The sequence below is a fragment of the Canis aureus genome, chromosome 22, assembly GCF_053574225.1.
Source record: "Canis aureus isolate CA01 chromosome 22, VMU_Caureus_v.1.0, whole genome shotgun sequence".
NCBI classification, from domain to species: domain Eukaryota; kingdom Metazoa; phylum Chordata; class Mammalia; order Carnivora; family Canidae; genus Canis; species Canis aureus.
In genome coordinates, this window is record NC_135632.1 from 15856931 (window position 1) to 15882724 (window position 25794).

The 25794-nt window shown below is 42.7% G+C and overlaps 1 protein-coding gene across 3 annotated transcripts in view; it reads right to left on the reverse strand.

Annotated features, from left to right (window-relative positions):
• Positions 1-265: 265 nt before the first annotated feature.
• The window catches only part of TRIM42 (tripartite motif containing 42), a 49520-nt gene continuing 23991 nt past the window's right edge, over positions 266-25794 (reverse strand). Inside the window, exon 5 of one of the 3 annotated variants that reach the window (XM_077864940.1) lies at positions 266-569. In XM_077864940.1, coding sequence (XP_077721066.1) covers positions 549-569 — 21 coding nt within the window. In that variant the 3' untranslated portion in view covers positions 266-548. Of the gene's footprint in view, positions 570-3363; positions 3556-22725; positions 22848-25794 lie in introns of those variants that run through there. The other 2 variants (XM_077864938.1, XM_077864939.1) reach the window with 2 other exon arrangements.

The following is a 25794-nucleotide window of genomic DNA, read 5'->3' on the forward strand; positions in this document are numbered from 1 at the left end:
GTCATCTACTAGTGTAAGGAATAATGGTGTTTAAAATCAGGGCCTAGATGAGGCTGAAAAGATAAAAACTTCATTTCCCTTGATGACAGTTAAATTTCTTCAGGCAGATAAAACAATCAAACGCTGAAGGATCCCAATTGGAGTGTGCAGTGTGGGTGAACATGTGTGTGCAACACCTATGTGATCTGGTATATGTACCATGTCTTCTGGTAGCTTGGACAAGGAAGTCTCAGAAAGCAGAGCCCAGACAAGGGTTTTTGTGCAGCTAGTTTATTTTGGTAAGTGACTCCAGGGAACAGGAGTGGGGGGTCTCAGAGAAATAAAACAGAAGTTGAAAAAGCCAATCCAAGGGCATGTTCTCAAGCTGGTGACTACTATGGACAGAGGGCTTAAGCCTGCTGGAACCCTCTGTGGAGCTGTCAGGATATGCCGCAGCGTGGTCCACCTGAGGTGTGGGAGAGAGAGTTGTTTTCAGGCTGTGTCGACAACCTTCACCCTCCTCATGTGGCTCATGCTTCAGAGTAGGCAGCCATGTTGCTATGAGTGGCTCACAGGCAAGAGTGAGAAGTCTGGAGGTAGGAGAGAGAGACACACATAAAGCTAGGGAGGCAGGTGCTTGGAGCTGGTTGCTGGTTGCTGCTGGGTGGAGTAAAAATGTATACGAGGAGGATGTGAGAGAAGGCACAGGAGGTATTTGATATTTCCTCCTACTAGAATGTTCTTTTTTGTTGGTATTGAAACCTCAGTCCTGTGTCCTCATGAAAAGCATCTGTCATATGTTGGAGACCACAAGTAGAGACCTGATGGGTTTTGTCCAAGTTTAGAGAACTGTTTAGAACCTTTCTGATATAACTGATTTATCAAAGGAGTGACATCGGGAAAGGACCTATGATGTATCATACACTGTGCTAGAAGGAAGGAGGAGGAGATGAAAGTAACATGAATTCCTGTCTGCAAGAAGGTGTTTATGGGGGGTGCTGGCTTGTGACAACCCGAAGGGGGTTAACACGTTACTCCTCAGCTGCTTAGCCAGGTGGACCTGGGAGTGCTTCTCTGAGCCTAGTTTCCTCCTTTGTGAAATGGGGATAATGAGGACCTCTCCAAGTGACTGTAAACTGCCTATCACAATTCCTGGCACATTGTACATGCTTAAAAATGATGGTGATAAGCTCACTTTCAAGTGGGGAGATATGAGTGTACTGATGTTTCCTGTGCACTGTGCTAAGTGCTATCTCTGTTAGAAGCAGAGTGAGGGCTGAGTGAAAACTTTCTGGAGAAGGCTCCATAAAGATAAATAGTTGATACAACAACACAAGGAAAGATGAAACAAAAGTGGGTATTTTTAACAATAAATTTAGTCAAGTCAGTTGAGAAACCCATTTGAACTGATAGCAAGTTCAGAAGTCTGAATGCTGAGTAAACGCAACAAGAGATTACGAGGCAGAGGTTTGAAATAACCGACATACATACCCTGTTTCTAGGTGAGAGGAGATGGTATCTTAAAAATGGCAGTTCTCCTCAAATTATTTTACAGATTCAATAATTCACTCTCATTGTTAGTGTGAGACTCGTTGCTACCTCATTATTGGAAAGAAATTTGGCAACATCTACCATATTGCAACTTTTGACCTAGCAATTGCATTTTTAGGAAAGTATCCTCTGGCAATACTTAAATGAGCACAAACATGTCCAGGGTTCATTGCAATAGTTAATGTTAGTAGAGAATTAGAAGCCATTTAATGGTTCTTCAGAAGGGAATGATTGCCTTACGGAATGCAATGTAATGGTGAATAAAACTTCTGTCAATCTGTATATATTGACAGGGAGATTTTCTAAGACATTAAGTCAAAGAATAATGCGTCGAGTATGATTCCAATTATGTGGAAAACAGTATGTGTGTATGAATGAAGAAAAGAGCCTGGAAGTCCAGTAATTCCTGAGGGAACTAGGGCAAGATTAAATAGGGACTTACTTTTTTTCAAATGAAAAAATATTATATTTGTTAATATAAAAAAAGTGAAAAGAAGCAACAGAGATACATATTTTTTATACAAACAGTCTGATACAGTTTTGATATATAATTGTTCCAAAATTTGATTCTTAAGTGATACTACTAATTTCATGAAAATAGCATAGTCATCAAGTAAAAGCCTAAATGAGGTTATTCATTCCCATTTTTCCTGATTTATAGCTCAGTATTTAAAATATAGCTTTTAGGCATGATCATTGAATATCGATTTTTCCATTTTCTTATACTTTTAGATTAATTTCCCTATTCATGTAAAAATCAATGTTTGGGTGACTTATTAAAGTTTCATATTCTTTAATATTCCTTGATCCTTCCGTAATTTTTTCTTTTTACATAAATAATCTTGAATACACTATTTTTATATTTCACTTTACATCCGGCTTAGATGGATTTGTTTATAACCTCTCAGCTGTGTCACAACATCTGTGAGTCTTTGTCTTAGCGGATGAAGCCCACACCCAGGATTCTGGAACATTGATACAAATTCTCTCCCCACTGTCCTCCTGGAGTCACTGATTAGTCTCTCAGGTTTGTCACAGTGCGTATTCAGGGTCCCCCTCCTACCTCAGACTTTCCTTCCTTTTTGCTGTCTTCTATAGTCTCTCACCTTTTCTGGGGGTCCTACTGGAGAACCTTGAGTTGTGTGACCCACAGGAAGCTCACAGCTTTCAGGCTCTTCCCCCCCATGAGACAAGCAAGCCTTTTTATTCCTAATGTCAGTGCTGTTTCCCAGTATTGCTTTGATGGGCTATCATGATATTGATCTGTTTTCCGGGAAAGGGGTAAGTGGGAAGGAAAGAAGGCCAAAAAAGGAAAAACACACTTCCTTTTGCCACAGCCTATGATAAGGTAAAGCAAAGATGAACAAGAGTTTGCCAGACTGAAGAGGGGGATGGTGGTGTAGGAAGGGAGGATTGCTACAGAGAGGAAATGATTTAGGGAGGCAGGGTCACCTGCCTCCACATCCCCCTGCCTCAGCAAAAGGTCCAGCAAAACCTACAGGGGCTGTAGTTCTTGACATCACAGAGTTTCTCTCTTTGCCTCAGTTTTTTCATCTATAAAATAGGGCTAATGCTAATGTATATCTCACAAAGTTATTGTGAAGATTTAGTGAGTTACTATTTGTGAAATGCTTAAAACAAGGCCCAGTGAGCTATAAAGGCCATATATGTGTATGTGTTATTATTATAAACAATCTATGGCCTTGAATTCTTTTTACCGTTTCCTTACATGAGTTATATGTTTTAAAATTTTCTTTAGAAAAAAATTTTTTTCAGTTCATAGAGAGAAAAGAAGCTGTCAGCGTTGTACATTTGAACAACAAAGTGGTTTTATTTCAGAAACAGTCCCTATTATGCTGTCCTGGTCAAAAGCTTTTTGGCAGTTCTTTTTCACTTGGGTTCATCTGATCTGATAAAAGACTTGACTGGCCTCTGAGCACATGTTCTTTTTTGCTGTTTTTTCCTCTTGTTGGAAGAATCAATGGCAGCTGGCTATCAGTGAGCCTCTGGGTGGTCCCATGTAACCTGTTGAAAAAACTGTTTAGCACAGAGGGAAGCTGTGCTTAGACTCATTGTTCCTCACAATGTCCAGCCTCCTGCCTCTGTGCACCCCAGGATGGGCCTGGATGGGTAGGATGGCTCCAGGGGATGGGGCTTTGATATTTGGCATTGCTGATTACTGTAGTGTAAATCCTCCCACTATGGCCAATTTCAGATTACTCATATGAGGTCATCGAATGCAGAGTTGGAAAGAGATAAGAACAACCATTCATGGGTGAGACAGGAGAAACCTTACTTATAGCAAAGGGGCTGGTGTGGGCAAGGTTGAAAATGTTCTTGTGGGGATTTCTTTTCCCAGCAGGGAATGTTGGAAAGACTAGTAGAGAATTAACATTTGCTGAACATCTTCTGAGTACATTGTGAGCTAGGTGGTTTGTAGACATTATCTCATCTGATCTTTGTAATGACATCGTAAGTCAGCTAACTTCAACCCCATTTTCATTTGAGGAGGGGAGCCTCAGAACTGTTAAGTAACTTGCCCAAGGTGACATAGTGATAGAACAGAGGCTGAGAGCAGTACAGGTGAATCATAATGATTCCTGGGATTGAAGCAGCAGAGAATAACACTAATGAAAAAAATTATAGGTAATTCTCTATGGGTGAATCCATTTTAACTTCACTCCATCACTCTGTCATAAAAATCATGGCTTTAAGACCTGGGAGGAGCCTTTATTTAGCTCAGTCTCTGATCAAGAAGATGAGGAAAGTGAGCTAGAACAGCTTAATTTTAGCACAAAATAGGGATAATATGAGTGCATGTGTTGTTATAGTTAGGAAGATGCTCTGTGCTCTTGGGAGAAAGATGCTAGGAAGGGCAATCTTACCTCCCTAGGGCTCTACCACCAGGGCAAAAAACAAGAGCATTAGTGCCCTAATTTGAGGAAAACAGAATGATTCCTGGAACCAGAATTGCAAATGAGCCCATAGGAGGATATGCATCCTTTCTTCTCCATGGGACCTTCTCCATGGACTCCAGGGACATGGATTCAAACCGAAGGAGAGGAACACTGCTTGAGGATACTGATGACTTTAAACCCCCCAGGTAGACCGTTTAGCTCAGACACATGCCCCACAATCTCTACCTAAGGAGAGCTGCATTTGTGAATAGTCCTTAGCATTGTGGTGCTTCTTGGTTGTTAATTCTGTGCACAAGGGATAGGAAAAGTACTGTCCCTCTTCTCACATTTCAGCCTTTGCCTATTAGAGAGGAAGTGAAGAGGTACATTTCATTTTTTTAAAAAAGATTTTATTTATTTATTCATAGACACAGAGAAAGAGAGGCACAGACACAGGCAGAGGGAGAAGCAGGCTCCATGCAGGGAGCCCGATGTGGGACTCGATTCCGGGTCTCCAGGATCACACCCTGGGGTGCAGGCGGCGCCAAACCGCTACGCCACCAGGGCTTCCCAAGAAGTACATTTCAAACTTACTATTACATCCTTTTTTGATTTCCTCTGCTAGTGTGATTAATTAGCCCCTGGGTCAGAAGAGCCATGTTAGTAGGGTCAGGGTCACCATGTCTTAGAGGGCCTGCAGGCATGCTTCTCTATCACATCCTGTGTCCAAAGGCGGTGGGTCCCTCTCTGCCTCTGGCCCATGTACAAGCTCACCTAAGCAGAGCCAGAGTGCTCAGCTTCTGGCCACCACCATCTTTTCCTATTCCAGACAGTCAAGCAGGAAAGATTATTCTAATGGTGGAGGCATAAAATAGCTGCTCGATTGAAATGAACAGAATTAGTTTTTTTTTTCTTATTCTAATGCTGTCCCGGGTTATTTCATATACTCTTTTAAAATCTGCAGTTGTGCTGGGGTGCCTGGGTGTCTCAGTTGGTTAAGCATCTGACTCTTGATTTCAGCTCAGGTCTTGTGAGATTGAGCCCCATGTCGGGCTCTGTGCTGGGCATGGAGCCTGCTGATGATTCTCTCTCACTCCCTCAGTTGCACTCTCTGTCTCTCTCTCTCTCTCTCAAAAAAAAAAATCTGCTGTATTTGGCACAGAGTTATGGTCTTCAGCTTCTGGGGTCCCTTGGAGTTAACCCCATCCTCCCTGGGGGTCTCATATTCCCAGTTCAAGGCTTTGAATCTGTAGTGCCAGATCATGTGTACTTCCCCCGCTTACCCACTGCAGACATAAGATTGGACTATGAATCTCTGGGATTTCAAAAGATTCAGGCTTAATGAACCAGCTCTAGCTTATGTCTATAAAAGTCAGAGAACCTTAGTGAAGCCAGTCAGCATAGCAGGCTGGGAGATCCATGGAGAAATGGGGGCCCAGAGTTTCACGGGGAGGAGGAGAGTTGGGGAGGACCCAGGAGCAAGGCTGCCTCTGCTCATGGCTGACCCAGGGGTCTGAACTAACGCAACAATAAGGGGGCAGGCAAGTCAGACCACAGTGATGGATGGGCCTCGCTGTCTCCTTGGGCAGAGCAGGGAGCCAGAGGCTTCCCCAGATGGAGCCAGAAGTCATTTTCCTTTCCAGTGAAAGGGCAACTTGTTCAAGTGGAAAGGAGATGGGAATTATCAGCTTGTGAAGTTTTCAGTTTCTTGAGGCAGAAAGACCAGAAATGGTTGCCGGGGGGAATGCCTGTAGCCTAGGCTAATCTGAGGAGAGCCACAGGCTTGGAAGCCCACAGACTTGAGTTCAAACTCTGGCTTGGTCACTCTGTGGTTTTGTGACTCTGGGTAAACATACTCTCTCTCAGCCTCAGTTGCCTTTTCTTTAAAATGGCGGGCAAGAACACCTTTCTAGATTGTTGTGAGAACTATATAAGATGATGTTTTTGAAAGGCCTGGCACAGAGCAGGCTCTTGATAAATGCTGATTTTCTTTTTCTCATCCTTAATTCACATTTACTTCTGTGGTAATTGGTCCCCAAAGATAGCTCCCCGTGTGCAAGGCCTCGTGACACTCGCACCTAGCATTTGGGCTGGCTGAGTCTAGCTTCTTGACCAGCAGAGTGCAGTGGAAGTGATACTGTGACTAGGTTCCAAGGAGTTGGAGCTTTGCAGATTCCCTTGGGCCTCCTGAACAGCTTGCTTTTGGGTTGCAGGATCTCAGAATACAGCTATCATCATTACATAGAGAGGGTATGTGTAGTCACTCCAGATGACAGGTCCAGCTGAGCTCCTGGGCAAAGCCAGCATCAACTGCCAGCTATGTGAGTGAGCCATCTTGCACATCCAGCCCAAACAAACCTTCAGATGGCTCCAACCCCAGCCACTAAGCTATTAAGTTGACCCTTAGAACCAAGATAATAATTATGTGTATATAATGCATATATTATGCTATTATATTTTATATAATATAAAATAATAATATAAAATATGTCTACATATATAAAATATATGTCTACATATATAAAATAATAATATAAAATATGTCTACATATCTATAGATATATTTTTCTGTCTATATATAGAGAGAGGGTTTTGTTTTAAAAGCACTATGTTTTGCAAGTTTGTTAAGCAGTAATAAATAACCATCAAGATCTAACATTTATTATTATGTGGAAATTCCATCATGACTGACTTATTTCTTTGGGTTAGATATTAAGCTATCTGGAGTCCCTTTTTAACATATAAGGCCTATTCTATCTCAGGTTTTACTAGGGTTAGGGTCCTGCATAGCCTGAAGCCTTGACCATGTGAATGAGAGAAGGGAATGGGCAGGGAGGACAGCTTGGGGATTCTGAAGCCAGACCATGTGGATAGAGAATGTAGCCTGAGTGCCATGGCTCAGCTAACAGGCTCAAGGATGGCATAGCTTCTGGATCATGAATGTCTGTGGTGAGCCCAGTGCACCATAGCTGTGGTGTTTGCTCATTTTCACCACAGCCTTTGAAGCAGAGTTGATTGTACCCAATTTATAGATGAGAAAATGAAGGCTCAGAGATATGGAGATATAACTTCACCCAAGGTCACAGAGCCAGTGAGAGCAGGGCCAGGTTTGTGTCCATTTCTGCTTGATTCTAAAGTGGGGTCTCTTTAATCTGAGGCCTAAGCATTTTTCTGGGGTTACTTCTTCCCCTAGCTCATGAGTTACTTTTTAGCACCAAAGACCTTTATTTAGCACATACTTTCAGGTGGTGGAAGAGTGGCAATTTCCCCTGAAGGGCAATAACCAGAGCCTGTTGTCCATATCTTCAAGAGTTCTGTGGTCCACAACAAGGTCAACGGTCTTCCTTCATTAAACCTCCAACCAGAGTACAGGTCAGTGTTTCCCTTGGAACCCAGAATTGCCCAGGTTGGCAAACCATGGGTCCATGTGTAGCAGGGGCAGGTGCCTGTGGAGCAGCTGGGTGGGGGCCAGGCCCTGCTACCTGACTGTGCTGGGGCTCCGTCTGCTACTCTACATGTGGCCTGCCACTGTCACCAGGATCCCATGTATATCCCAGGTCTCTTTACCAACAGAGGGAATAAACGTGGAGAAGTTCAAGATGGGAAGTCTAGGCAATTCCTTTTCCCATGATGGAGCTTACACTTCCCTGCTAGTGACTCTCAGCATGCCCACTGTATTTTTAAGGAACGAATAAAATGTGCTTCCAGCCAAACAGCTTTCAACCTAAACCTGCTATAAATGGCCTGCTAGTCACTCCCCATCTAAATGCCTAGCTTTCTTCAGAGATAGCACCTCCCTTGAATTCAGGAAAAATCTCCTTCTCCTATGGGTTGGGTCAGATTCAGGAAAGCTGTTGTTCACTGTGGATCGAGGAAAGGGACTGACTCACTCAAGGGCAGAGTGAGGGCCCCCCCATGGAGTAGGCTTTCATGTGGGGGAGGTTGATGAAGAGTTGCTATGGAACAACCCTTCATGAGGGTAAGCATAGCTCCACGTACTTTGCAAAGAAATCTTCCTTTACTTCTCATGATAAGACTGTAAGTTGAGTATTATTATCTCTGTTTAGAGGTCAGGAAACTGAGGCTCAGAGATCTTAAGTGACTAAGATTCTCTTTATTCACTCAGCAACCATTTACTATCTTAGTTTGGGTTCCTTGAAGCAGAGCCTGATGCAGGGATTGGGCATATGTGATGTACTGAGGAAGCACTCTCAGAAGAATCACACAAGGAATTAGAGGGAATAGGATAGGCAGTGGAAAGGGTTGAGCAAAGATGTGGTGTTAGGTGTAGTCCTGCCTTGGCCTAAACTATGGGGCTCTGGAGCATAAACAGCTCCACAGAGTTGCCCTAACTTGAGAAGGAGAGCTATGCTTTCATACCTCTGTATCAGTTATTGTCCTGCCACACGTGGTGATATAACCTCCTAGTATCTCTGGGTAGGGTAGCTGCTGTCAGCCAAAGGCCATTCTCTGGAGATGATCACATAGATAAGTTTTTGGTACCAGCTCTTGAAGCTGGTCTAAATGACACTCGAGGGTGACTAGTCATCTGGATATGCCCAGGACTGAGGAGTTTCCTAGATGTAGGATTCTCAGTACAGAAACTGAGAAAGTCCTGGGAAGTCTGGCACGAGTTGTGTACCATACTTGGCAGTAAAGCGTATCTGAATGGAGCACTGACTATGTCTACTACATTGACTGAGGATCTTGATGTGGAAAAACTCTTCTTGGTAATGGGAAGGCAGTGGTGTCTGCCTCCAGAAGCCCAGAATCTACTTGGGGATACCCACAAAATGACAATGGCTGCATCGAGTGGAAGGAAGCACTGGGGGCTCAGAGAAGGGACCCTCGCCGAGCTTAGGTGGAGGGTGGAGCATGTGTAGGAGGACAGGTAAGGTTTCCCAGGGATGGTGATATTCAGTAAGGAACTGAACATAAGAGGGACTTAGCCAGGTGAAGAAGTTGGGAGAGCAGGGAAAGATTATACTCTAAATATGGAGATTTGAGATGTAAAAGGTAGAAGCCCAATCACAGAAAAAACATGTGATGGGATGGGCAAGGTAGATTTTGAGATGCATCATATGTTGGCCACCTAATATTGAGAAACCAATTACCACAACACTTAGTAACTTAAAATAACAAACATCTATTATCTCACAGTTTCTGAGGGGTAGGATTTTGGAACAGTCTAGCTGTGTGGTTCTGGCTCAGAGTCTCTCATGAGGCTGCAGACAAGACATTGGCTGGGGGAAAATAAAAGTGCCTTGGCTGGGGCATCTGAAGGCTTGACTAGAGCTGCAAGATCCACTTACAACATGGCTCACTCTTGTGGCTATGGGCAAAGGCCTTCAGTTCCTCTCTGGCTCTTGGCACGAGGCCTTGATTTCTCACCATGTGGGCCTTTCTACAGGGCTGCTTGAATGTCTTCTGTTATTCCTCCCAGCTGGCTCCTCCCAGAGCAAGTGATCCAAGAGGGTGCAAGATAAAAGCCACAATGCCTTTAAGATGTATGCTCAAGGTCGCGTTTTGTAATTTGGATCCCTTTCAGTTGATTCATTAGAAAGGAGTTACTAAGTCCAGCTCATACAGAAGAAGAGGGTAGTTAGGCTCCACCTGTTGAAGAGTGGAGTTTCAGATTGAAAATGAGGTTGGTCATTCTCTCTTTCTCTCACTTCCTCTCCCTCTGTCAGTGTCTTTCCTGCTAACTTTTCTTTTTTCTTTCTTTATTTTTTAAGATTTTATTTATTTATTCACGAGAAACACACACACACAGAGGCAGAGACACAGGCAGAGAGAGAAGCAGGCTCCATGCAGGGAGCCCGATGTGGGACTCGATCCTGGTACTCCAGGATCACACCCTGGGCTGAAGGGAAGCGTTCAACTGCTGAGCCACCCAGGCATCCCTTCCTGCTAACTTTTCTATTTTAGTTTCTGTAGGTAACAATCTCTCCACACTGGAGGCAGAGAGAAAGGACGGCTTTTGGCAGCCTTTGGTGTACATTATTCTATCTCCCTAACCAAAGAGATAAGATCCACTTCTCCTCATTTAATAACGTCAAAGGGAAGTCTTCGCTTTGCCTTATTTGGAGCACATGATCTTACCTAGACCAATCTTAGTTCCAGGGGAAAGCAGTTCTCTGATTGGCTGAGCCTAAGTCCTATGCCCATTCCTATGTCCAGAAGGAATGAATCTTGGATCATAGGTTCCACAGGAATCACATGATAATCCCAAGAGTAGAAAGTTCCCCCTGGACCACAATTTCCACTAAATGTGACGGAGGCAAAGGGGACAACTTTTGTAAAGGTGATTGGTAAAGCAAGAATGTGATGCTTCCCGGCTAGCCAGTCTACATGTGTAGGTTAGAATGTAGGTTGGTATGAAGGAGCTAGAGGCAGCAGTAAAAGATAAGGCTACAGAGGAGGCCAAAGCTGTGATGATGGAAGCCTCCCATGCCTCGCCAAAACCCAATATGTCATGATCACATCTATTTGTAGAGATTACCCTAGCAGTAATTTAAAGGCTATAATTAGAGGAGGTTGATTGGAAACAAGCATGCTGGTTCAGAAGCTATTTCAGTGATACAGTTGAAAAAAATCATTTAATAAGAATTTAAAATGTCATCACACATGGTTTAATTTTAGTTACTCTTGTTGGGTTACTGGGAGATACTGCAAAGGAGAACTTTCTAGCCCTTTTCACCAAGTCTATGTTAGAAATGCCTCGGCTATTCCTGTTAAGCCCTTTCCCTCTGAGCTTCATGCATTCAGTAAATGTTTGTGAGGAAATGGTTAAACCAAAGGAATTAATTTCTAATGATAAAATATCAGGCATGTTGGTAGGTTGGTAGGGGAGATATTTTGGGGTAAGAAGAATAACTATCGCCTGTTCCATGCACAAAACTCTCACCCTATCATAATTAAATGAAAGGATCTTTGCTTTTCACACTGTTTCTCATTTCATTCTCATAGCACTTACTGGCCATCCACTCCTTTGGGAGCACCCAGCACCCATAAGTGTGACCATCCATCCCTGTACAGTATTCAACACCAGACAGAGGCTTGCAGAGGTAGGCTAAGTAACAACACCAACAATAGCAAGAAAAGCACTTTAAAGAGCCCCAGGCACTGTTCTAAGTGTTTTACACATACTGTCTCATCTGATTCTCATGATAGCCTCCAAGTACTAGTATTATTATTATTATCATTTTACAGCTGAGGAAACTGAGGCTCAAAGCAGTGGGAAAAGTTGTTCACAGTCACATGCTGGAAAGTGGTAGTTTTGAACCCAGGCAATGTGATACCTACCACACTGCTCTTTCTACTCTGCTGTGCTGACTCTTATTAACATACCACAGTCTAAGCCAAGAACATGAACCTCTGTGTGGAAACTCACTAATGTGTGTCACATGTGGCATCTCCATGTGTTCTCTGGAGCTAGCAGATGGACATGATTGTGAACACCCTGGGGAACATTTTGTTCTCTGTGAATCTCTAGGCAAGGTCAGGATTTCAACCACTGTCATTCCCTTGGGAAATGTCTTACAAGAAGCAGCAAACAAGAGCTTGGCAAGAAAAAATACAACATATTAGAGCAGGATATTATTGGATAACAACATGCATTTTTCTCTCTGCATCTTCATATAGGCTCTTGTACATTGAGAAGGTGCTCTGAAAATGTCCTTGAACAGAATCCTGTAAAATTCCAATCTAGATGTGGTCATTAGGAATGCAATTCATTAGGAATGTAATTCTGGTTCTTTTCCTTCTGAGGCATGGCATGGTCTCACATACTTGCCCCCTTGAGGTCAGGTGTGGCCATGTGACTTGGATTGACCAATGAAGTATGAGTGGAGGTGACATGTCTCCCTTCTGGGTGGAAGTCATGCTCCATTCCTTTGCTGAGGTGCCCAGCAAGGCTCAGATGGGGCATGCTCTGTCAGCTGTGTCTCAGAGCATCAGAGCCCCAGAGGACCTGTGATAGCCATGCAGTGAGAGTTACACTTTTTTTTTTTTTTTTAATCTTAAGTCATTGATCTGGGGGTTGTTAGTTACTAGATCATAATCTGGCATGTCATGACTGTTATAGCAAGTCTCTGTTCAACCAAAACAATCCAGTGTCCCCCTGTTAAAGGAGTTAACTGGGTGATTAATTGACGTCAATCTGGGGACAGATAATGCTTTGGTGGTTACTGTAGCTGGATTTGGGATGGATCTATTGCTTACCTCAAAGTAACATTAACTAAAGTAGATTATAAGTGGGAAATTGAAGTGGGGATCATGGCACTTGACAAATGCACAGAGATTTATTTTTTTCAAAGACTTTCTGTATCTATCATAATTTTCGTCCAGAATAACAATAAAAACAGTATGTGACAGATTCTACTTTCTAATATCTACCATCCCATTTGCTCTTCTGCAATGTGATGTTCCTTGTTCCTCAATTAAGGGATGAAGTTGATTTCTCCATCCTGGTGGGACTGTGACTACTTGGACCAATAGAGTAAATCCAGTGGAAGTTATACTATACTAGTTCTGAGAATAGCTTTTAGTTGATTGGAAGTTTCTGCTTCCTGACTGCTATATTTAGACTCTGGGGTGAAAAACCATGTGGAGGGAGGGAGGAAGGGTGACAGAGAGAGAGAGAGAGAGAGAGAGAGAGAGAGATCAAGAAGTATCATTGTGCCCGATATGTGAGTGAAGCAGCATTCTGGAATGGAATCCAAAGGCCCCAGCTGATGCCATGTTGGGCTAAGATAAATCATCTAGCTGCATCCTTCCCCAGATCCTTGACCCACATAATCATGAGTAAAATAGATGGTTGTTTTTAGCCACTATCTTTTGTAGTAGTATGTTCCACAGCACTAGATAACCAAAACATAAAAACAACAGTAAAACCTGGAAAGTAAGAAAGGCATGACTTTTTTTTTTTTTGGTTTTAAAGATAAGGAAACTGATGCTCAGTGACACTAAATCCTTTGCTTAGATCATAGTACTCCTTGGTGAAATAGGAAGGACTAGAGCACAGACATTCTAATTAACGTAACCCCAGATTTTTCCACAACAAAGCCACCCTGGCACACAAGTTGGCGCATGTCTTGCAGAGGATCTGTATGAAAGGAAAATGAAGCCCAAAAAGGTTGAGAGCCTTGCTTGAGGTCCCATGGGGAGTTCAGTCTACTGACCAGACAAGACTCCCCATCTTCTGACTCTGGGATTTAGTTCTTTGCCCTACAGGGTTCTGATTCCTCTATTATCTGAAAGAAGAAGAGCCAAATAGCTTGAACAATTAAAATGCGTTTTTGTTGCTTTTGTTTCTTGATAATACTGCGCAAAAGCAAACGATAATTCTCAAGGGGATGTTAAATAAAAAGCTATAAAAATATCTCATTGCCACAGGCTGAACATTTGAAGGGAAATTTGCTGAGGAATGAGCCGTATTGTTAGAGCCAAGGGAACTAAGTAGAGGAGAAGCCTGCAGTCTGCTTCCATTGCAGGAGCCCCCTGCTCAACAGACAGCCCTGGCTCAGACCCACCCTGGGCCATTTGTTTTCCCAAAACAAAAATAAAAATATAAAAATGTCTATTGGCATGCTTATTATATATATTATATAATTTATATAATGGGTGTAACCATTTTACTGAATGGTTAAAGTTCCATCATTGTCTTCCTATACATCCTGTCAGATTTCTTTCTTTCCCTGTAATGTAACCTCTAGAAAATTCTATAGCTTTCTGGTCATTCTCAGCTATAAAAATTCTGTTTTCAGGTATTAAAAGGCCTAGCCAAATCCAAATAAAAGCTCTGATGTCTCATCTCACTTCTCTGTCCAGTTTACAATGGCTCAGGCTTAGGATCTACAGTGGGAAAGGGGGCATGATCATTTTTCCCGCTCTTCCTTGCTTTCCTTTCACACCCTTGATGCTAACTGCTGTGCCCTCTACTCTTGCCCTCAAAGGTACACCCACAGCCTCTTCTTGGTGGGTTTCCCCACCTGGCAGGCACCACTTTTTTTTTAAAAAGATTATTTATTTATTTATTTATTAGAGAGAGAGAGAAAGAGAGAGAGAAAATGAGCAGGGGGGTGGGGCAGAGGGAGACGCAGACTCTCCATTGAGCAAGGACATGGATACGGGGCTTGATCCCAGGACGCTGAGATCATGACCTGAGCCTAAGGCAGATGTTTAACCAACTTAGCCATCCAGGCATCCCTGGCAGATACTACTTTTGAGCAAAATTCCATTGGGATGGCTCAAACCTAGTAACCTCTGTGTTCATTTGACACATGGGGATTTCATACATCCTTGTTATTGTCAAACTCTGTCCCAGCTCTTCTTGTCTGGACATTAAGGGCAGCTTTTGCCAGATTCTAGCCTGAAAAGTTTCCAGGAAGGAATCTCTAGGGTGACTATGTCACAAATTCCCAGAGTAAATTATCAAAGTGTCTGAAGAACTCACTATTGTATTGGTTAGCTCTTGGTACAATAATACTATATATAACAACTACCACCAAACTCAGTGAGTGGAACAATAAGCACTTATCCTCACACTCATTGGACTGCAGTTCAACTTATTGACAAGTTGGCCTGTCTGGAAAGCTCAGCTTTAAGCGGTGGTTCTTAGCATTCTTGGCTCTTTACTGCTAGTTGGGCTCAGGTTTGTTCCATGTGCCTTATGGGTCAAAGCTAAAGAAGAAGCAGTTGCCTAAGGTAGCTATACCCAGAAGATGACAGAAGTACAAAGAGACAAACAAAATTATGTATGGACCCTTCAAACCTCTGCATACACCATGTCGACTAGTATCTCATTGGCCATAGCAAATCCCATGACTGAGTGCAAAATCCAAGGGTGAGAGGTGGTAAGTATGCTTTGTTCACCATGAGGCCAAAGAAAATCACATGACCAAGCCTAACATTGATGGAGTGGGAAAGAATACTCCCATGATGATGGTTGATTGGAAGGAAAATTTGCTCAATAGATACCTAGTTTACCACAATCACTGAGATGGGATTCTGTTTTTACACCTTAGTTTCTAGCTGGCAAGCAAACTATTAGCTCTTCTCACAAGCATCCCAGTCTCTCCCAACAGTTCTCTTCTTGGGGACACCCTTTCCCTCCACTACAGAGTAAGAGAAGAATCCAATTTTCTAATCCTACTTCATGTTCAATGAACTCTGTTTGAATCACTCATCTTCTTATTCATAACCAGGATGGAGTAGTTGTTACTGGACTGGTTTTACTGCCTTTTAGCTGGTTCTGCATGAATGTGGCTACAGATTCTCTTTAGAATGGGTGTATATGTATCTTTTGTTCTCAGCTTTGGAGCTTACATCAACCAATGGAAAAGTCTGATTAACTAGTCTCTACAGGATTATGCTATAATTCCTCTCACACTAGCTTCTTCTGTTTTCCCCCCTTAAATCTACCAGTGGACATCTTTCTGTGGAAGCACATAAATGCTACTTTCATTCCTTTTAATGACCTTATGGTGTTTCAAAGTATAAAAATATATTTTAAAAAACCAACCTCCTAAATGGTAGACATTTTGGTTGTTTTTACTTATTTATTTTTTTGTTATTTTGAACCTCTTTGCAACAAGCATCCCTGACATGCATCTTTGTATATTTGTTTTATTTCCATAGCATATATTATTAGAAGCAGGATTGCTGGATTAGCAATAAACTCCAAAAAAAGTCTTATTTTGCATGGAGAAATTAAAATCCAATACAATATGTTCATACAACATTTCTTTACAACCACTATTGCAGAAAGCATTACTACTCTTTAGAGTTTTTGTAGACTGGCAATTCGGATGTGAAAATGGAAAATCCCAATGCTAGATCTGAGAAGATAAGAAGATAAAGGCAAGGAAAACACTTCAGTTGTTTCCTTTCTTTCTCTAAATTTTCTTGTACACATACCGACCAACAGTGACAGACTGAAAGGATTTCATAAGACCAAAGGAGAGATCAGTCACTGGAATTCCTGGAATTCATATTATTTGCAACAGCAGCAGCATTTGGTATCTTTTATCAGAGTTAAATTAACATGCGAGTGTGTGTGTGTGTGTGTGTGTGTGTGTGTGACAAGGATGACCATTTAAATAATGAATAGCCTCTTAATAGGATGGGCAAGTATCCAGAGTCCTGGAATTCATCATATATATACCCTTATATTTGATGATAATAAAAGGTAATACTCCAGCATTCATTTTGTTCTTTGTATTTGAATAATACTATTATACTGTAATAACTTTAAGATATTTAAAATAAACTTCTTTTCTGATTATCAGAGAAATATGTTCCCTTTCAAAAGTAAAGGAAAAGCATAGAGGTACAGAAGCAGATTTACCTAATCATCCCACCACTTAGAGGTTTATATAGAAGAGCAAATATTGGCGTTTGACTCTTATACAAATATTGCTCAGTCTATAATAATGGAGTATCATCCCCTGGTGGAAGCTTCTGGAATTGCAGGTTATGCAGGTGACCAATCATTTCAAAGGAAGAAATGAAGGAAAGGGAGTGATAGATTTGTTTACTTTCATTTTAAGACAAAAGCCCTCTGAAGATTAAATAAGAGGAATGAGGTTGGGGTGGGGAAGGAGGGAAGAAGCACAGGCTGGGCTCAGAGGAGGAACACAAATGTGATGGAGAAGGCTTTGAAAGAGTTTCATTCGTTCTCTTGCTGTAAGGCATCTGTGTGTATTACTGTCATTAAATTTCCTCATGTGTTCTTTGGCTAAAGCATAATAGGTTGAAGACAGTTTAAACCTGCTATTTTGATTGAGTAGCAGTTGGGAGCAAACTGAAATATAGGCTCCCCAAATTTGAAAATCAGGCAAAATTAATCTTTTTATTTAACTTTGGTTTCTGTGATTTTAAGAGAGCAAGATAAAAGAAAAAAAAAAACACAAAGACAAATCCAACCTAAACCTCTTTGTGTGTGAGAGGCTACGTGTGGAGAACTGGCAAAGTGGCTGTGAGCAGAGACCGTGACCCAGGGACCCTGGAAATGGCATTTATTTGCAGGAGTTAAATAAAGGGGCCCTTGGTTGTGGCATGATTCTCTTCTGTTTAAACTGTGCTTGAAAAGGTTTCTACTTTAATTATATTAGTTGCCACAGGAGGCCAACTGCTCGGGCATTGCCTAGGCAACCCTCTGTCATGGATGCTGACACGGGCTGGGGGCCGGGGAAGGGCAGCTGGACCACAGCAGGGATTTCTGACCTTGTCAAGTTTGAGGGTCTCCCTAAATGTCAAAATCTTTCTGGTACCTCCATAGGTTGGTGCTTGGGCTTGTAGTAACTCTCTATATTTTGTATTTGTTCATTGCCGTGGCAGCTTCCTACATTTGGAAAATGCAAGCTCATGCGTGGGATAGGTGCTGCTATTTTCTCAGGCTGCAAACAGTGCTTGGTGTACACGCCGATTCCTGCAGCTTCTTGGTTGCTCTGTGGCCCAATGCTGGGCCTCTGTGGGTCAGGAGATCTCTGTGAGCCGCTCATGGTGGCATGGTGACAGGTCTCCCAACACTGCCCTGGGAAAATGTAAAGTCCCTCTCACTCTTGCCTCAGTGCAAAATAAATCAGCTCAGAGATAGGCAGGTTCTCCAGATGCAGGACTTTGGAACTTGCAGGACTTGTGGACTCCTGCCAGATGGGGCACAGAAGTGGAATTTAGGGCTTCTTGACTTCACTGAAATCCTGTGCAAAATCCTCTGTGTTTGTGTTTTTCCCCAGGGTCTGTCATTTCTGCAGATTCTTAAAAAGAACCCAGTAATTTGGAAAAAGTTCAGAACTGCTCTGCCTTAACAGAAGCAGCCTGCATCAAGACACAACTGAATGGAACAATGGTAATCGTGTGGATTATCACTGCAGTTGTAGCAACAAATCTCAATTGCTGAGCATCTGTCACAGGCCAGGCACTCTGCTTGAGACTGTGGGGATATATTCTCATTTTATACCCCTGTAGTCTTCATGGCTATCCTTCCCCTTTTACAGAGTGAAGTCCTGGGGCCCAGAAAGTGTAAACACCTGCACAGAGTCCTATAGAAACAGATGGCAGAGACAGGACATGGGCCCAGGTCTGGTTGCCTCCATTGCTGGTGCTCTCTTGGGGCATCACTCTGGGAAGGTGACAATTACTCAAATGAAGTGTCCTCCTGGGGAGCCTGCAAATGCCTTAGAGACTTCATTTTCCCTTTCTGATTATTCCTGGAGAGCTGGGGGCAGGGGGAAAGCCTTGTTTTCTAATTAGAGTTGATCCATTGAGAAGATCCAGTCTTTAGAGTGGGAGGCCTGAGGTGAGTGAGGTCTCTCCAATCTGACAGATAGATTATCACTTTTAAACCCTCAGAGACATTGGGCTGGTGCCAAGAAAAGTTGATTTATTTCTCTAAACCATGGACATTCACTTTTACCCATATAAGACCTGCAGCTTTTTTTAAACTGGGAAACAAACACTTTAGTTAAGGACATTGAATGTCTGGTACTTGGATATCAGTGGCCTTTCTGCTACTATTCTTTGTGAGGAGATGGGCACCAAAAGCCTCTACTGTTATGAGGTGACAATGCAAGGAAAGGGTCTGTCTGGATCCTGTCAGAGGATCTTGGTGGGTGTTCCTGGGCCTGGGTGAGGACCTGGGTCCCTCATCTAATGCTTCTGTTCCCCATACTCACCTGGCAAACACCACATGCCCTCCATACCACCACGTGCAGCCTTCACTGGGAGCCTTCCTTGACTCCCTGGAGCATCCTGGGGCCGCCTCCTCACACTGTGACCCACCCTGTATGCTGTGACCCTTTCCACATGGTTTCAATCTTGAGGGTGGGGCAGCGTCTCCTTTATCTCCGTGTCCCCAGCACTTAGCAAGTGAGGAAGGCACGGATGCACCCCAGACTGATACTAATAAAGGGTGAAGGGAGGGCATACTGTAAGTAGCAGAACCTCCACTCCAATTAGCTTAAATTACAAAGGAGGATTTGGGAAGACTGGGGTGGATCCTGATGCAGACCCAGGAATATCGCCGAACCCCTCTTTACCTCTTACCTTTGCTTCTCTTGCCTTTCCATTTCATCCTCAGACAAGGCCCAGGGTGGAGGCAGCACAGAATGCTCACCCATCACAGCCTCTGGGTCGAGGGCTGCATTCCACCTCAACCTCTCTGTGCCACTTGTATGCTGTGTGACCCCAGACAAGTTACTTAACCCCTCTGGACCTCATTTTCCTTATCAGTAAAGTGGAGATCATTACAGTGCCTGTCTCAAAGGGCTTTTGTGAGAATTACACAGGCAGTACATATAATGTGCTTTGCATTTAGTGCCTGTAATATTGTCATAAATGTTACTTATTACTATTATAATTACTATTATTATTCATTTCCAGCTCAACAACCTATATATGCTTCTCATTAGCCATAGGATAAACTCAAAATCTGTTTTTCATCGACTCCTATAATTTGCCTCAAATCCCCATCAAGGCTTATCACTCTTGAGGAGGAAAACCACACTCCTGTGTGTTATTTCTCCTTTACTCTCAAATTGCTGCCAAACTTCACTTCTGACACTCTGACACCACATGTGTGGGGGCATTTCCCATACCACGCAGTTCTGTGAACCAGCTGGTATCCTATCACTCATGTCAATTCTGACATGATCTACCTGGAGTCAGCATCAGATCCCTCAACCTAAGAGCTCAGTCCCACAAGACTGGCTCACTTCAGACACCACTCGCATACCCTAGGTCACCTGGACTTCTGACCTATAGAAGATAGGCTATAGATCAGGGCTCCTACAACTCCTCCTTGGGTTTAGTCATTTGGTAGCTATTCTAGCAAGAGTAGCTCACAAGACTCAGGAAAATACATCTTGGTCAGATTATTATACTGGACATGATAAAAGATACAGAACATTATAAAGGACATGATAAAAGATACAGAATAGTCAGGTAAAGAGGTATATAGGCTGAGGTCTCGGAGGGTCTCAGCACAAGAGCTTCTGTTTCCATGGAGTTGGGGTGTGCCACCTTCCCAGCATGTGGATGTCTCCACCAGCCTAGAAGCTCCTTGAAGCCTAATGCTATTGGGATTTTTATGGAGGCTTCATCACATAGGCTTGATCAATTATTAACTCCATTCTGGCCCTTATCCTCTCTCTGGAGAATGAGGTGTGGGACTGAAAATTCTAAGCTTCTAATCATAGCTTGGTCTTTGTGGAGACTGGCTTCCATTTAGAAGCTCATTGGATTACCTCAGTAGAATGAAAGATACTCCTATCACCCAGAAAATTCCAAGAGATTTAGGAGCCCTGCATCAAGAACCAGGAGGAGAGACCAATATATATTTCTCGTTATTTCACATTCATGCATCTGACATACTAGTTTAGCTTCTGCATTTTTATTCATGCTGTTCCCCTACCTACTACGCTTACTTCTCATTCTCTGCTTCTTCAGTTCCCTTCAATTGTCATGACCTCAGGGATATCATGAATGGTTCTACTCTTAAGAAGTCTGGCCTGGACATCAAAGCCCACGTAGGGGTAGGACTTGATTTTTCTTCCACCATTTCATGTGGGAAACATGGAGGGCAGAGCTGGCTCTATTTGTTCCATATGCCCAGGGCCAGGTGGGTGCAGCACTTGGTCAATTTTTCTTGAGTGAATTTGTTATCTGCTTTGGTGCTCAGAGAGAAACTTCTCATACCTGGCTTTATTAAGATGAAATACTCCCTTTATTCTGATTTTCTTGGAAGGAAACAAAATCAAAGAAATAAACCCTGAAACTGCTACAGTTTTATATAGAAAGCATTATTTCTGAGCTAAATGATTTTTTTCCTGAAGGAAAATTTAGAAATTGTAGCTCCTGGTGGAATTAAAGGAATGGAAATGAAGTCATGCATAGATTCACAGCATCTGAAGAACTCTGTTTTGGACCTTATTTTGCTAACTTCTACAACTTGGTATAAAAAAATTCAAGCTTCTGGGCCCGCTTCAGCTTTGCAGTAACACGTGTCCCTTGGGCTTCTCCCCAAATTGCATTTTTTCCTAGTTTCAGTCAATTATTTGCCTTGGAATGTATTAGCTTTTCTGAGAACTTCTAGAAAACCTGATTCTTCTGGTCATTTGCTGACAAAGAAACCCTTTGATGTCAAGCCAGAATGTCCTCTTAGATCATTTGAAGACTAGGGTGGCAGAGAACTGCCTCACCTTACCCCCTTCCATCTTGTCTCCATACCCTGCCCTCCCTGCTCTGCCAGTGTCCTACCTTCCATCACAGATATTGAAGTGTTCTCTCAGGGACGCCAGGGTGGCTCAGTAGGTTAAGCTTCTGCCTTTGGTTCAGGTCATGATCCCAGGGTCCTGGGATCGAGCCCCACATTGGGCTGTCTGCTCAGTGAGGAGCCTGCTTCTCCCTTTCCCTTTACTGTTTCCCCTGCTTATGTTCTCTCTGTCAAGTAAATAAATAAAATCTTAAAAAAAATAAAAAAGCATTCTTTCAGAACTATGCCTATTTGATCTTCTAGTCCTTCAGCCCTCAAGGCAAGTCCTTATTAGTCCAGGAAGTTTTCCATGACCTCAGAATGGGTGATGTGGTACAGAGGCAGTGAATGTTGAACATGTGTGTGTGTGTGCATGCATGCATATGTGTGTCCATAAAAATGTATGTATACAAGTGCATGGGTGTTTGTGTGTCTATAAAGCATATGTGTGTGTGTGTGCTTGTGTATGTTGATATATATGTGAATATGTACTTGTGTGAGTGTGTGTGTGTGTGACATAGCTGAGTCTGTGATGGCATAGCTGAGTGTTGGTGATGGCTTGTACTAGGAATACATGGAAGCAGGCAAAAATAGGGACATGTGGGACCACCTAGGTGGCTCAGTGGTTGAGCATCTGCCTTTGGCTTAGGTCGTGGTCTTGGAGTCATGGGATTGAGTCCCTCTTCGGGCTCCCCGAAGGGAGCCTGCTTCTCCCTCTGCCTATGTCTCTGCCTCTCTATGTGTCTCTCATGAATAAATAAATAAAATCTTAAAAAAAAATAGGGAAACTTGCATATAGGAGTGCTCCCACCACATTCATGTTCTCTCTCTGTTTTCTGCATATACTATATTCCTTATTTACTTTGGAGTAGGGGAACCACTGAAATAATAGCAATGATTTAAATGATATCCAACATTTTCCTGTTTCTTATTATATCTCAAAACAAAAAGAGGGAAATACATACATGGCAAACTCAGAGTTTAACAACTCACCAGTGAGTGCTTTCTGTGTACCTATTATGCTGAGTTCCCCATTCATCCCTGCCTCCTTGCTCTTTTGCAAGCTGTCCTCATGATAGCCTTTTTTTTTGGCCTGTGTCCTCTTAGTGTTCTTTTTCTGTCATCAGTCCTCCAGTCTGTTAATCAGTCCATATATTCAATTCTCTCTGTTAAAAAGATTTGGTGTGGTTTCTGTTTTTCAGCAAACTGAATGACATGCACCCAGCTGCTACTGTTTGATTCCATTTACTTGTCCTTCAAGATCTTCACTCATTCAAGGCAGAATTCTGATATTCTCCAAAGCTTGTCCAATCTCCGCTACCTAGATTCATCATCCACCCAGTGCTTAATCCAGAATCTTGGGTATCATCCTTGAGTCCTCTCTCCTGCTTACCCACACCCTCTATTAGTAAGAAAGGGCTATGATTCCACTTTGAATCTGTCTCCCAGCCCAGGTATCCACGCTTGTGCTAACAGTCCTCTTTACTTTTCTGTTGGCCCCCCATGGCTTATTTCCCATCCAGAACCAAAGGCAATACCACTGAAATATAAATAGGGTTGTCACATTGCCTAGCTTAATTAACATCTTTCAGCAGCTTCCTGAGACACGTGCCCTCTGTGATGGCCCGTAGATCCTGACAAGGCCACTTTCTTGTCCTTTTCTCTCCTTTTTTCCTATACACCAGCCTCTCTAGATGTGTTCCTGTTTCTTGAACATGCCTTCTTCTACCTGGAATGCTTTTCTCCTCTGCTCATCACATGGCTGGTTCTTCCCCATTTTTAAGGAAATAGCTTTAAATTCATCTGCTGGGGAGTCTTTCACTAATACCTTTGTCTTAATCTGTGAGGGTGGCTATAACAAAGTGTCATAGACTGGGTGTCTTATAAACAATAGAAATTTATTTCTCAAAGTTCTAGAGGCTGGAAGTCCAGGATCAGAGTGCCAGGATGGTCAGGATCGAGGGAGGATCCTCTTCTGGGCTGCAGACTGCTGGCTACTTGTATCCTCTTTGATAGAAAAAGAGAAAGCTAGCTCTATGGCTTCTTATTAGGGCACTGATCCTATTCATCAGGGCTTCACCCTCATGACCTAATCATTTCCTGAAGCCCACCTTGGGATTAACATTTCAACACATGAATCTGGGGGGAAGGGCAAAAACATTGCACCCTCTTTAGAGTTGATACCTCTCAGCTCCACACTCCTTTCCTTCCTGGCACTTTCATCATTTCCAGTCATCAACATATCTATGTATTTACTTTATCTGCCTCTCTCTTTAGATTGTAAAAAACATGGGGTAGGGACCATGTCTACTTAATTCACCACTGTATTCTCACACCTTGCAGTACAGATGTGCTAAATGGAGAATAAATCTAGAGTGGATATCAAAAGAAAAAAAGGAAAAAAAAGGAGAGATGAACATAAACCACTATTTACTTAGCTAGTGACTATACCAACTTGCTGTGAGCTGTTTTAGGGTAGACATAGCAACTAATTATCTGTTCCTGTAGTCATAGACTCTTCTCTGAAGAAAGACTGATAGGGATGTTGAAATATATAGACATACAGAGAGATTATGGCTCAGCACAGCACATATATTTATGAATTTCTTGCTTATATTTGGCGTACATACATTTATGTATATGTACTACTGTGCACATACATATTTGCATCTTATAAAACCTCATCATCTTTACAGTATTTTCTGCTTTGTAACGTGCGATCACCTACATTGCTCACTGGAGTCTAAACAACAATCCTAAGAGTCAGGGAAAGGAGCATTATTCTCATTGTATTAAAGATCATCTAAAAAAATAAATAAAGATCATCTGTAAAATCTCCCATCAAACCACATCGTTGCATAGATGAAGACGCTGACACCCAGTGTGAGAGACGAACTTCCTCAAGGTCACACAGCCAGTTAGTGTTAAAACCAGATCCTTGCCTCCTCTGTTTTTAAACCTCAGGATGAGTCCTGGGAGGGGGGACTCTGAATGATGTATGGGGGGTTTTGTGCCATTAAGAAATCATATCTTGCATTTGATAGAATAACTTTGGTACTGGTTAGGTTGGCCTCTCAGAGAATCCAGCCAACTGTTGTGGTCACTAAAGGAAAGGCTATGTGTTCTCTAGAGAGGCAAGATCAGGGTGCTGAGGCTTATCTGATTCTGGACACACTTGCTTTCACTGTGTGTAGGTGTGATCATTGTAATGCAATATTCATACTACTCTATTTTTGTTAGTTTAATTTCATTTTAGTTTATCAGTAGTAAAATCCCTGCTGGCATGTCATTTAATTTGCTCTCTGTGCTAATGATGATTCTGAAGCCTTTTACAGAAATGATTATATGGTAATACCAAATCTGATGGTGGATTCAAGCCATCATTTACAGTAATAGGATCATAACGAAGCTCCCTGGGGAATTTCTTCTTGTAATACTGTTGGGGAGTGGGGCAGGAATCTGCTCAACTTCATCTCACATTATTAGAAGATTCTCACTGGGGACCTTTCACAGGAAAAGGCCTTTTCTGGCTTTGATGCTGAAGCTCAGGGCAAAATCAAAGGTTGTAAAGCAGTGGCCCTATGGGTCAAGCTAGATGGGGTAGCCATACTTGCCCGCAGGATAACTCATGAAAAGCATGGGTTAGAGCAGGTGGAGACCAGTGACTGTCTTTTTCCATGCCCACCCTCACTTCCCTGTGTAGACCTTTATGCAGATTGATATGTGGGGAGGTTCAGAGGAGGGTCATTCTGTGTGTTTGCCTTCCAGCAGTACTTCCTCCTCTCTGCTACTGATGTGCAATGTGAGCCTCACCAAGCCCGGCACTGAGGACAGAATAAATAAGATCCTGTCTCTGCCCTATAGACTGGGGACAAATGTGAGCACCTGAGTTTCAAGGGCTGGAATAGATGTCTGTGTCGGGGATAGGAGCAGGGGAGGAAGGTTTGTGTTTAGTGAGGACTCAGGGGAGGAGGGAGGTATCATCTTGACCCGGAAAATCAGCAACAGCTTCCCAGAAGTGGTTGAACTGGGTCTTAAAGACTGGTGGTATTTTCCTGGCAGAAGTGGGGTAGGGTTCAGGACAAGGTCATTCCAGGCCAATGGGGCCTTGTT